General features: G+C 39.7%; 1 protein-coding gene across 2 annotated transcripts in view; it reads left to right on the top strand.

Moving 5' to 3' along the window:
- Positions 1 to 14,005, top strand: part of mbd6 (methyl-CpG binding domain protein 6) — a 54,344-nt gene that overhangs the window by 6,711 nt on the left and 33,628 nt on the right. The window contains exons 4-6 of one of the 2 annotated variants that reach the window (XM_079841698.1): positions 3,308 to 3,410; positions 4,467 to 4,629; positions 9,264 to 10,970. In XM_079841698.1, the coding sequence (XP_079697824.1) occupies positions 3,308 to 3,410; positions 4,467 to 4,629; positions 9,264 to 10,970 (1,973 nt within the window). The remainder of the gene's footprint in view (positions 1 to 3,307; positions 3,411 to 4,466; positions 4,630 to 9,263; positions 10,971 to 14,005) is intronic. The other variant, XM_079841699.1, reaches the window with a different exon arrangement.

Below are 14,005 nucleotides of genomic sequence, written 5' to 3'. Positions count from 1 at the left end.
TTGTTATTGGAGACTCTCTTTCAGATTTTACCACAGACACAAAACAAATGTTATTCTTCAGATAATAGTCCTCCAGTTTTTCGTGTTTCTGCGATTATTAAATATAATGAATAATCAACATGCATTTTTTGAGATCCTGCATTATTTGTAAACCAAAATAAACTAGATTTATGTATTCAGTTTATTATATTGTCATGTGTGGCTTTTGTGCATCTAACATAATACATAATATGGTAAATGTGGTGTCCTAATTATGAAAAAAATTGCAAATGCTAATTTCTGGAAATTATCACCACAAAATCAGTAATTTTGATCTAAAAATTCACAAAAAAAAGTTGCGAAATCCTGGTGGGATTAAGCAATGAGGAAGAGCAAGTTTATCAAGTTTATCGATATGTTCAATTTGAATAAATTAATTTACTTTGCAAGTAAACTTGTGACTGCATTTCCTTTATAGGTCTTAAATTTAATTCATAAAGGTCTCAAAAAGTCTTAAATTTGACTTGGTGAAACCTGCAGAAACCCTCTATACAGATCATTTCACCAACAAATGGACATTTTATCAGGAAATGAATCAAAGAAATCAATGGAAACTTGCCAGATCGCAAAACGAACATGATATAAGTTTCCGTTTGTTGGCATTCTTGTCGTTTACAAAAGATTTAAAACCCAAGCATCAATGTTTTACAATAATAAGTGATACATTGATCATAATGAATTAATTTGTCAAGATGTGTCAAAAGAAAGAGGACACACATAGTCACAATGACAGTATGTTTACTAGCGATGCACCGATCATGATTTTACATGGCCGATTCTGATACCGATGTTTTTTTCTTCAAGAAAACTGGCCGATACCGATTTCCGATTTTTTTTTTTTACACAATAAAAGAATGAAAGTATACATGAACAAGATGTTTATTTGGTATTTAACAGGCTAAATTGGCTTTTGGCTAATGAAAACAAGTCCGCAATCTGAAATTAACAGGAAATTGAGTTGGAAATGAAAAGGCTGAAAGGTGAAATTAAAGGCAACAACTGCATATTCTGCAATCCAAACAAAGATGTTACTTAAATCAGCATTATTTTTTTAAATTCAGTGTAAAGAAAAAAAGTCTTTACCAGTGAAATTAAATAAAACCAAAGTATAGAATTGTTCCAAAATGTTAAATCAAATAATGTTTAGTGCAACGGAAAATATAAGATGCTACAGCAGGTGCTTTTTAAATCAAATTAAGTCAATGTAACTTTAAGGTCAAATAAAGATGATCGTCCTATAGGCTACAGAACTGATAGTATTTCATCTCTAAAGTGCAGCATGTTCTTCTTTAGGCTACAAAAAGAAGTATTTCGGCTTTTTCACAAGTTAGTCTGTTTCGTTCTCATCCGATCCAACACGTGAGAATCTGAGTCAAGTCAAGTCAACTTTATTTATATATCGCTTTTAACAATACAGATTGTTTCAAAGCAGCTTTACAGTGTTAAACAGGAAAATAATGCAGCATAATTTTATTCAGCTGTATAGCCATTCTGGAGAAAAAATGTCATCAGTTAATTTCAATTATCATACAGTGACAGTGTGGGTTTTAGATCAGTAATTAGAGCAGTAATTTAGTTTATATGGTTAATTTAGTTTAATAATTAGCTTTATTTCGATATTTAGTTGAAAAATTAAGAAAAATGTATCCCCAACTGAACATGCCAAGCCAGAGGCAACAGTGGCAAGGAAACCAAAACCCCATCAGGAGACCTAATGGAGAAAAATAAACCTTGGGAGAAACCAGGCTCAGTCGGGGGGGCAGTTCTCCTCTGGCCTAATAACAAACAGCGTATGATTAACAAGCAATCGATCAGGAGCAATCGATCAGACAGGAGCAATCGATCAGGAGCAGCTTGTCAAGCTGAGCTGAACAAACGCTTGTGCAGGTGAGCTCGCGCAACTTCAGCTCGCGCAACTTCAGCTCACGCAACTTCAGCTCGCGCAACTTCAGCTCGCGCAACTTCAGCTCGAGCAACTTCAGCTTGCGCAACTTCAGCTCGCTCAACTTCAGCTCGCTCAACTTCAGCTCGCTCAACTTCAGCTCGCTCAACTTCAGCTCGCGCAACTTCAGCTCGCGCAACTTCAGCTCGCGCAACTTCAGCTCACGCAACTTCAGCTCACGCAACTTCAGCTCGCGCAACTTCAGCTCGCTCAACTTCAGCTTGCGCAACTTCAGCTCGCGCAGGAAAGCAGCTCTTCATTCCCTTCAGCATCTCGTCTCTTCCCTCGGTTCTCCAGTTTCCGTTTGTAACACACAAGTGACATGTTCGCGAATGATTGCAATATAGGCGTATGTGCACACGGGCGCACTTCCGGAAAAATCGGCAGAAAAATACAAAGAAAACCAGTTGTCGATCGCACGCTAGAAGCAAAAACTGGCCGGTTCCGATTTTTGGCCAGTCAACCGGTGCATAGAGACGTGAGTATTTAGGCCACGCCCACACCGGGGGGGAACAATCCAACGCTCTCCATTGACTTTGCATTGCGTGAAGCTGCATTCTTGTCATTTCGGACTTAAAACAAAAAACAGAACAATGTCTAAAAGCTGATATGTGACAAAGTGTACAGCAAACAAGCTAAAAAACACAGAAAAAAGTTTTTATAGCTGTCGACCCCAAAAAACGAGAGTTTAAGGAGACAGAAGTGGATAAAGGCAGTAAAACGTGACGCTTCAGCAGAAGAACGGGTATATTTTGGGATCCTGACACTCAGTGTGTCTCAGTGTGTGTATGTGTGCAGAAAACATTTTGTCACTGTTAAGTCAAATATCCAAATGTCAGGTTTATATATTATATTTCATGTCTATGATTACGTTCCTCTGTAGTGTGTGCAGTTCTCAGTGTATTATAACGTGTCTCAATGGCCTGTATCCACTGTCCTTAAATGCTCGTTTTTTGGGTCAATAGCTTATAAAAATGTCTGTGTTTTTGGTTGTGGGTTTTGTTTAGCTTGTTTGCTGTACACTTTGTCACATATCAGCTTTTAGACATTGTTCTGTTTTTTGTTATAAGTCCGAAATGACAAGGAGGCGCTTCACGCAATGCAAAGTCAATGGAGAGCGTTGGACTGTTTCCCCCCCGGTGGGCGTGGCCTTCAGATTATGACGCGTGTCTCAATCCCTGATTATTTTCTAATAAACCAATGTCCCGTCTTCAATTATTCCTCACATGATGCATTTGTCATTGTTAGTTGTCAGATATCAAGTCAATCCAAGTGAAAAATAGCTGTCAAACTAAAACGCCATATCATCTTTTTCTTCTCCTCCAGCCCGAGTGGTACAGTCCTCCGATCTGTGGATGAGGTGAGGGCGTATCTGCGGACAGACGGCACCTGTAAGTGTGGCCTCGAGTGCCCGCTGGTCCCAAATAAGGTGAGATCATCATTCAGCGCCAAAGCCTCCTCGCTTATGATCGCAAATTAAAGGGTTAGTTCACCCAAAAATGTAAATTGTGTCATTAATGACTGAGCCTCATGTGGTTGGACACCCGTCAGATAGTACAGATTATATAGTGATGACGATTTCAAAACACGGCATCATGAAGCTTCGAAGTGTTATGAATCAGTGAGTCGATTCAGCAGTTTGGAGCATTATGAATCAGTGAGTCGATTCAGCGGTTTGAATCGCCAAATTTCAGCAGTTTGGCGGTTTGACACGCGATCCGAATCAAGATTCGACTCACTGATTCATAACGCTTCGAAGCTTCATGATGCCGTGTTTTGAAATCGTCATCACTATATAAGTCGTTATTTAGGGGTTTTTTTGCGCACAAAAACTATTCTCGCCGATTCATAAAGTTATTGTAGAACCACTGTAGTGAGATGGACTTTGTAACTTTAGTCTTTAGTGTCTTTTAAGGGTCTTGAGAGTGTAAAGTGCATTGAGCCAATGGAGGCCTTTCAGAGCATCAGATTTACACTAAAATATCTTCATTTGTGTCTGAAGATGAACGGAGGTCTGACGGGTGTCCAACCACATGAGGCTCAGTAATTAATGACAGAATTTACATTTTTGGGTGAACTAACCCTTTAATCCATTTAGGTTTTAATGATTGTACTTACACCGATCAGGCACAGTGAATACCACTAATGATCTCTGTTAGTGGGTGGGATATATTAGGCAGCAAGTGAACATTTTGTCCTCAGAGTTGATGTGTTAGAAGCAGGAAAAATGGGCAAGCGTAAGGATTTGAGCGAGTTTGGGCCAGATTGTGACGGCTAGAACAAACAAATCCGATCCATGGATGCCCCACCTCGCAACTTACAGGACTTAAAGGATCTGCTGCTAACATCTTGGTGCCAGATACCACAGCACACCTTCAGAGAATGTTATGCCTGATCAGTGTATGTTTGTGTACTAATGACTAAATACTGTGTTTAATAGTATGTGACTTGCATTTAAATAAATGTCCTTTTTAAATCAATGCAGGTGTTTAATTTTGACCCTGCTGCGATGGTCCAAGCTCCTGGTCATCATTCGAGTAAAGTAGAGGAAGACATGACCAAACTCTGCAACCATCGCAGGAAAGTTGATGCCATGGCCGCTTTATGCCAAAGCATGCAACCCTCCCAACTCCCGGCTCAAGCCACAGGTATGCCATCTTTATACACACATTATTCACTTTGACAAGGAATTTTCCAGGTTCTGTGACATGATGTTGAAAGTGCATTACTGTAAACACAATTTTAGTTTGTTTTTACAAATTGAGGGGCGATTTGAGATGATTGACTGTAGTAATCAACTATTGAACCCTAGAATATTCCCTTTAAAATCCCCTTAACTGTGACCCCCCTTTTTGAGAATACACATGAAAATGCACTATCCAAACTTAAAAATTCAGTTCAATTCAAATTTATATGTATAGCGCTTTTCACGATACATATCGTTTCAAAGCAGCTTCACAGAAAATGCATCTACATTACAATTTAATTGAAGAAATGCACATATACAAGCACACAGATTAGCTAACTATCTATTATTAATCAATATAATAGCTATGGCATAGAAGTAAGAATACAGTTTGTTAATGAATAGGTATAGATGAGCATGAGCAAACTTAAAGGTCCGTAATTCAGGAATGCTTTGGAATATAGACCTAAGTTTGGTCTTGTTTTAAAGAAGACACTCTGCAGATTATTGAGATTCAAAATATGAAAGTATGAAAAAGTTATTGAAGTTTAAATCAGCTGTAAATGAAAATACTGCACTAAATATTTTTTATTTCATATAAAATATATATTTTACAAAAAATTTTTACTCTAAAACTACCATAAAATCAAAGCCATATGTCTAACCAAGTTGTGTTCCAAATTTCAAGTTGATATCACAAAAATTTAAGTCTTGAAGATTTTGTTTAGGCGCTGTACCAAAAATAGCCACTGGGTGTGTTTTTAAAAAAATGCATTTTCTTGTAAATTTCTGTCCAAATATCACAAAACAGTCACTAAATATGGACCCTTGAGACTCAGACCTTTCCGACAATATGCGTTTTGTCAAGATTGGAAAATATTTTAATTATAAAGGAGTTAAAATAATTGTTGTAATTTGAAACATGATGCCGCCCACTAGGGGAGGAGCCCGCTAGAATAATTTAGAGTATCGTTTCCATGGTAACACAACGTCCGATTTTGAAAACGGTTTCCACAGGATGAATTTTGAGTTCATAAGCTTTCAAATGATACATAATTTATGATAACTACTTAAATATATGATATGAAAAAAAGGCGATCAAGAAAAGAGCACCTGTGGTAAATGTTAATGGTTAAAAGTATTAAATCGTAGTGTGTCACCCTGACTGATCTCATGGAGTGAAGAGTGTACATGTTGTCCAAATATTACCCATTCAAATGATTACATTTGGCTAAAGCCTGCAGTCAGTCAGAGTTCATCTTCAGGATCCAGTTCACTGTATTTTAAATGTTTATTTAGCATGTAAACTAAACTGCAACCACCAAGTTTACATTAAAGCCTTACAATAGCTCAAGTGTTTTAGCCACACCAGAATGTGATTTAAGTGAGAGTTTTTCATGCTTTCCAGCATTGAATCACAGTGGACTTAAAGTTTGTCATTGGTCATTGAATTGTTGGTTTAGTCACAGCTTTATAGGAGAGTTGCTGAAAGAAAGTGCCACTGTTAAAGGATGTCACATGATAAAGCTACAGTTTGCTAGAAGGCATGTCTGAGACATTGAAGCTAAATGGAAGAAGATTCTCTAAGTCTAAGTTTAGTCTCAAGCCAGACACTGCCCATAAGTATATTGGTGACAGCACCAGTCTAAAATTGACTTATGCATATGCTTATTATGTGTTTATTAACTTAAATGCTTTTTGACCGGTTTGCAGTAGTTATTGATTCTTCAGTGTCACAAAAACCGAAAGTCCACTGTGGTTCTATGTTGAAATATAAAACAAGAATTCCCTTTATAGAAACTATACCTCCCCTTAAAGTGTTAGTTCACCCAAAAATGAAAAACATCCCATAATTTACTCTCCCTCAAGCCATCCTAGGTGTATATGACTCTTCTTTCAGACAAACACAATTGGAGTTGTATTGAAAAATATCCTGGCTCTTCCCACAGCGTTTCTGCGGGTCTTAAAAGTGTCTTAAATTCAATATCATGGCATTACATTAAGATTTTTTTGCTCCAATTGAAGTCTTTTCTCTGAGAAATTGAACAAAATTAGGTGAGTTTATGCTTAAAACAAGAACAAATATCTGTCAATGGGTATGCAAATTACTTGAATTAAGTTGATGTTTATGAACCCATTGGCAGATATTTGTTCTTGTTTTAATCTTAAAATCACTTTCACAAGATTTCCCAATATATCTCAAACTTTTAAGCTATTTTTTGGTCAAATTAAAAAAAAAAAGGATATTGTATTTTCAAATGTTGAAGACTTGCTTGTACAACTCATTGTGTGCTTCCTAGACTTTTATATTTAACATATTGACATATGTCCCCTTCAATTTATTCCTTAAATTTTCTTTAAATGGTCTTAAAAAGGTTTTAAATGTACAAACTCTCGTTTTCATAGCCGGTGTTGTTTTGCTCTATCTTTGTGCTTCTGCGTTCGTCAATACGCCGTGTGTCGGGTCAGAGGTCACTCTTCCGCCAGAACAACCGTTACCGGAAGCCAGTCAGTGATTATAGTTTATAAAGTTATAAATATGGATGTTTTTCTTCGCTGCAGAAGGCCTTTATTAACCACTAGAGCCGTATGTTAGGCCTGTCACGATAACACATTTTGCTGGACGATAAATTGGCCAAGAAATTATTGGAATAAATGATAATATTGTCGTTCTGAGACCATTTTCATCTAAAATAATGATAATGGCATAATAATGCAGGTACACCTTTTCAAAGATCAATAAACTTTTATTTCTAAAGACTATTTAACAATGAAAATGGAAAACATTTTAAAGGAACACTCCACTTTTTTTGAAAATAGGCTCATTTTACAAGTCCCCTAGAGTTAAATAGTTGAGTTTTACTGTTTTTGAATCCATTCAGCCGATCTTTGTATCTGACGGTAGCACTTTTAGCATAGCTTAGCATACATCATTGATTCTGATCAGTCCATTAGCATCTCATTCAAAAAATGACCAAAGACACTTTCAATATTTTTCCTATTTAAAACTTGACTCTTCTACAGTTACATCGTGTGCTAAGACCAACTGAAAATGAAAAGTTGCGATTTTCTACACCTATATGGATAGAACTACTTTCCCATTCCTGCGTAATAGTCGCGGATCTTCGCGGCCGTACCATGGCTGCAGCGGCGCAATGATATTACAGCGCCTGAAAGTAGCCCAGCTAGGGACCTTTCAATGTGACCGGCACTAAGTTTGTGTAGTTGCAGAGAAAGTTTCAGGCTTGCAGCCGACAAATTGTGTTGTGTATTTAGCTGTGATTAGCAATGGTTCTGTGTGTTGTGGATTTAGCTGTGATTAGCCATGGTTCTGTGTGTTGTGGCTTTAGCTGTGATTAGTCATGGTTCTGTGTGTTGTGGCTTTAGCTGTGATTAGCCATGGTTCTGTGTGTTGTGGCTTTAGCTGTGATTAGTCATGGTTCTGTGTGTTGTAAAGGGCTGTGATAGTAAGTCGAAGGTGTAACTACCACCATGTTTCACAGAATACCAACCAATCATTGCGCCGCTGCAGCCATGGTACGGCCGCGAAGATCCGCGACTATTACGCAGGAATGGGAAAGTAGTTCTATCCATATAGGTGTAGAAAATCACAACTCTTCATTTTCAGTTGGTCTTAGCACATGATGTAACTGTAGAAGAGTCAAGTTTTAAATAGGAAAAATATTGAAAGTGTCTTTGGTCATTTTTTGAATGAGATGCTAATGGACTGATCAGAATCAATGATGTATGCTAAGCTATGCTAAAAGTGCTACCGCCAGATACAAAGATCGGCTGAATGGATTCAAAAACGGTAAAACTCAACTATTTAACTCTAGGGGACTCGTAAAATGTCGTAAAATCAAGACCCTTAAAAGACACTAAAGACGTCGTTACAAAGTCCATCTCACTACAGCGGCTCTACAATAACTTTATGAATCGGCGACAATAGTTTTTGTGCGCAAAAAAACCCTAAATAACGACTTATATAGTGATGACGATTTCAAAACACGGCCTCATGAAGCTTCGAAGCGTTATGAATCAGTGAGTCGATTCAGCGGTTTGGAGCGTTATGAATCAGTGAGTCGATTCAGCAGTTTGGCGGTTTAACACGCGATCCGAATCATGATTCGACTGATTCATAACGCTTCGAAGCTTCATGATGCCGTGTTTTGAAATCGTCATCACTATATAAGTCGTTATTTAGGGTTTTTTGCGCACAAAAACTATTGTCGCCGATTCATAAAGTTATTGTAGAACCGCTGTAGTGAGATGGACTTTGTAACGACGTCTTTAGTGTCTTTTAAGGGTCTTGAGAGTGTAAAGTGCATTGAGCCAATGGAGGCCTTTCAGAGCATCAGATTTACACTAAAATATCTTCATTTGTGTTCTGAAGATGAACGGAGGTCTGACGGGTGTCCAACCACATGAGGGGAAGTAATTAATGACAGAATTTTTGGGTGAACTAACCCTTTAACATTACACCGATTGTGTTTGGCTGAAGGAAGAAAGTCATATACACCAAGGATCATGGGGTAATTTTTGTGTGAACTAACCCTTTAAGTTCAGCTTTCTTCAGAGTCTGCTTGTTTGTTTAAGGAGGTGTTGTTTGCTCAGTGGACGGCAGAGAGCTGAGAGGACCAATGGCGGCTCATGGAGACGGCGCCCACTGCACTTACCCTCAGCCAAGACACAACCATCCCAAATCCAACATTGGCTTTCCTCTGTCCTCTTCTCGCTCTGTTCTGCAAAACGGTTCCGTTAACCTCGCCCCCATTTCCCGACCTCCAGAACAGGGTTCCCCTTTAAAGAAGCCCCAAACGCCCGCTTACGCGAAACAGCAATGGAGCCCTCATCCACCGCTCTCCCAAAGGACAGTGCAAAACCCCGCTTCTCCAAGCAATGCTAAATCACATGTGCATCCTCCAGACCCTTCCAACTCCTTTTCCCTGTCGCCCTCTTCCTCCGTGGGTGGGCGAGCAGCTCATTCACAGAGTGTTAAGTCGCCCTCTCCGCTATCGCCCTCACGTACGCTAGACACTTTCTCACCTCATCAGCGCTCTCGCCACTCCTCGACGTCCTCTGAGTCTTCATCAGTCTTCATCCAGGGAGTCAAACCATTGCAGGCCTCGTCTCCCAAGCTTCCTCTTGCGCCTTCCAGTCCGTGTAGTCGCCTTGAGGGGATTCTGCAGCACTACAAAGACTCCAATGCTAACCAAAGCAGCCATCAGATGTCGCTGGGTCATCCCAATGTTGGCGATAAGAGGAACGGGTTGAGTTCGGAATTACTCGGCCTTCCACTGGGGCAGATTCTCAACCAACAGAAGATCCAGCAAAAGAGCCACGTCAATAACTCTTTCCCGGCCAGCAACCTCCTTTCCGCCGCGGCTAAAGCTCAGCTGGCCAACCAGAAAACCCCAAGCCAGCTCAATGCGGCCGATGCGCTGGACAAAGAGCAGCAGTCAAAGGTATTGATTAGCACTTTAAACAGTAGTGTCCACCCTACTTCCTCCAGAGCACAGTCCCTCACCGCCCTGTTGCTCCCGCACTCCCCTTCCCCGGCTTCGCCTGTTGTCGCTGAGAAAAACTTGCGGCGCAAACGCCAGAGGCATTCGCCCACCGTTCTGAGCGTGTTTAAAGACTCCCAGTTGGGTCGGACCGATCTATCCGTGCCTCCGCTGCTCATCTCCCCATGCCTTTCGCCACCTTCTCCTCCCTCGGAAAACCACCGGCTATCTGTCGCTCCTCCGAACGCCTCCTTCTCGAGCAGATTGCAGGATTCGGAGGAATGCAGAAAGCTTGCTAATTCCCTCCCATCTCCATCCCAGCCACTTTCCGCCCTGCTTCAGCTGCTTAGCATGCAGAGCGCCACCCAGCAGCCTAGCGGTGCCACTGCCACGCCCGGAAACCGGCACACACTGCCCTCTTCACCCAGACCCATCACTCCACAGACGCCCCACTGCGAAGGACAGTCCTCATTACGTGTACACAACCCCATCCCACAACCCCAAAGCACAGTGCCCATGCCCGAAACGCCCCAATCCTTTACTTTACTGGGCGATGAAACAACCATGAACCTCAAAACGACCTCCAGCAACACCATCCTGAACTTGAGCCAGCCCCATGTGGGCGCGACCCCGGACCTCAGCAGTTCAATTCTGAGCATGATGAACCAGATGTCCTCATCCTCCTGCTTGTCCCCATTCCCGGAGAAAAGTTGTGGGTCTAAAACGACAGACACCTGCCCTGACCACAACACCTACCAAATCAACCAGTCAAACCACCACCAAGCTGTGGAAAGTAAAGGTGAGACTTCTTATCTTGTGTTTCTTGGGGCATTTATACACCAGGGGCCGTATTCATAAAGATTCTAAGTAGCGCTGAACGAAATGGACAAAATTTCATATCTCGATTTTCATGCCAGATATCTCGATATCGATACAATACGATATGACTACGTGTTCGGTGAAAACCAGAATCTGAATTAAAATGTGTTTGAAAATTTGTGTCAGAAAATGTATTGTTTTTAAGCCTTACGATCGCACAGGTGTAATCAGTCTAGGCTGGTCGCTGGAGCGTATGATCAAGTGCATCACATGATCAAATTCAAATGTTGAATTTAGTAAGAGACAGGCGCGCTCAGAACTGTCATATAGCACAACTTTTCAGTGTTTTCAACCACATACTGCTTATTTTAGGTTTCAAATAGGGCTGAACGATATGGACAAAATTTCATATCTCGATTTTCATGCCAGATATCTCGATCAACTATATCTTTGATCAACTGCATCACATGATCAAATGTTGAATTTAGCCAGAGACAGGCGCGCTCAGAGCTGTCATATAGCACAACTTTTCAGTGTTTTCAACCACATACTGTTTATTTTAGGTTTCAAATAGCGCTGAACGATATGGACAAAATTTAATATCTCGATTTTCATGCCAGATATCTCGATATCGATACAATACAATATGACTACGTGTTCGGTGAAAACCAGAATCTGAATTAAAATGTGTTTGAAAATTTGTGTCAGAAAAATTTATTGTTTTTAAGCCTTTCGCACGTACGATCACACAGGTGTAATCAGTCTAGGCTGGTCGCTGGAGCGTATGATCAAGTGCATCACATGATCAAATTCAAATGTTGAATTTAGCCAGAGACAGACGCGCTCAGAGCTGTCATATAGCACAACTTTTCAGTGTTTTCAACCACATACTGTTTATTTTAGGTTTCAAATAGGGCTGAACGATATGGACAAAATTTCATATCTCGATTTTCATGCCAGATATCTCGATCAACTATATCTTTGATCAACTGCATCACATGATCAAATGTTGAATTTAGCCAGAGACAGGCGCGATCAGAGCTGTCATATATCACATATATATAACTTTTAAGTGTTTTCAACCACATACTGTTTATTTTAGGTTTCAAACATATAAATTCACATAAGTACTAAAAAAACAAAACATTTAGAGTTTGTAAAATACACATTGATGTCTATAGAAGAGGTAATAATCCTTTCCATTATAATTCGACACGTTTTATTCATATCAGATACACATTGTGTATTCATAAAGATTCTAAGAGTCCTCTCAGAAAACTCTTAATTTAGCTTATAGGGCTGGGTATCGATTCAGATGTTCCGATTCGATTTCGATTCGCAAGCTCTCAAATCGATTCGATTTTCGATTTCAATTTCAATTCTCAATTCAACTCAATGAATGTAGATTTAATACAAATACTATATTTATAAAAAAAGAACAGTGAACAAGTTTACAAAGGGGTAATTAAAGTACATACAATTATGTTAAATTACAATTTTGTTTTTATGGATATTTTGATACATTTATTCTAAAACATAAAAAGGATATTGGATGATTTTCAGTAAAGGACAAGCTTTTCTTGTGATTTTGCAGACCGTCATTCAGACTCTGTCCGTTTTTATGGAGGCTTTTTCCTCCTGGGGCATCTGAGCTTTGATTCGTGCCCCGGATGATGCATTATATTTCGTCACTATCTCTTTTTTTGCGTGCCTTCCTTTGATGCGATTGCCATTCGATTTTATCTTTGCGACAAGCATATATGCGATACCGGGCAGGATCGACTGGAAAATAGTTCTGGAGATTTGTAGCATTTCACCTCAGCGTTACAAACGTCAACACACCGGAAGCCGCCATTTAAGCAGTGAATGAATGAATGACTCTCGCTCCTTTGTAACATCGCGCAAGGCCAATAAGAGGCTGACATCTAGTGGAGAAGACTATTAATTAGACTTACGTTAATCTTATGTTCAATGTTTGCAAAATAATATGGAAATAAAATCGATTCTTGGCCTTTGCGAATTGATTTTGAATCGACCACATTTTAAAAAACGATTAATCGAAAAATAGATTTTTTTGCCCAGCCCTATTAGCTTAAAAACTTTTACGTAGGAGTTTTAGCTCAAGAGCTATTCGGGACCGATCTGAGAGCAACTCAGAGCAAGGAAAATACAAAAACTTTTATCTCGGTGAAGAGGCGGGGCTAACCCCGTTGCTACGTATGACACAGATTTTTGAAGACTGTGATTTGGTTGGTTGTCCAAAAAGAGGAAAAAAGGAGCGCTTTTAAGTATAGGGTCTATTCTAAGCCTTCACTTTGAAATTACAAGCGCAAATTGTGTGTGTGAGAGAGAGAACGGTAAAATAGGACAGACACACACACACACACATGTTTGTTTTTGTGAAATGTGAGGACATTCCATAGGCGTAATGGTTTTTATACCGTACAAATCGTATTTTCTATCCCCTTACACTGCCCCTAAACCTACCCATCACACACACACTCACACACACACACACACACTGCCCCTACCCATCACAGGAGACTGTGCAGTTCACTTTCTGTGAAAAAAACCTCATTCTGTGATTTATAAGCATTTTGAAAAGTGAGGACATGGGGAACGTCCTCATATTTCACCCTCTTTTTGTAATACCCATGTCATTATACACATTTGTGTCCTGATATTTCACAAAAACATGCCCACATTATATATATGTATATAAATCCTTTTATTATTTACCATGCTGTTAATGTTCTATAAGGTATTTGATTGGCTTAGAACTATAAACATTGTTCCACTCTTTCCAATTACACTGATTGCTGGCATGTCTATTTAGTTGGGTTTAATACAACAAACATGATCCCTGCACGATCTAATCTATAGCGTCTTAAGTCTCTGTCATCCATCGTCTGCAACACATTTCTTCTCCCTCTTCGTCTTTCTGCCATTTTCTCCGCTGCTAAAGAAACTCTTAAGCCTCTTAAAAGTCCTCGTCCGTGCTCCTAACAAATTTGA

This window comes from Gobio gobio (assembly GCF_949357685.1).
Source record: "Gobio gobio genome assembly, chromosome: 17".
Taxonomy (NCBI): Eukaryota; Metazoa; Chordata; class Actinopteri; order Cypriniformes; family Gobionidae; genus Gobio; species Gobio gobio.
Note: the sequence above shows the minus strand (reverse complement) of the source record. Positions and strands in the feature narration are given on the sequence as shown.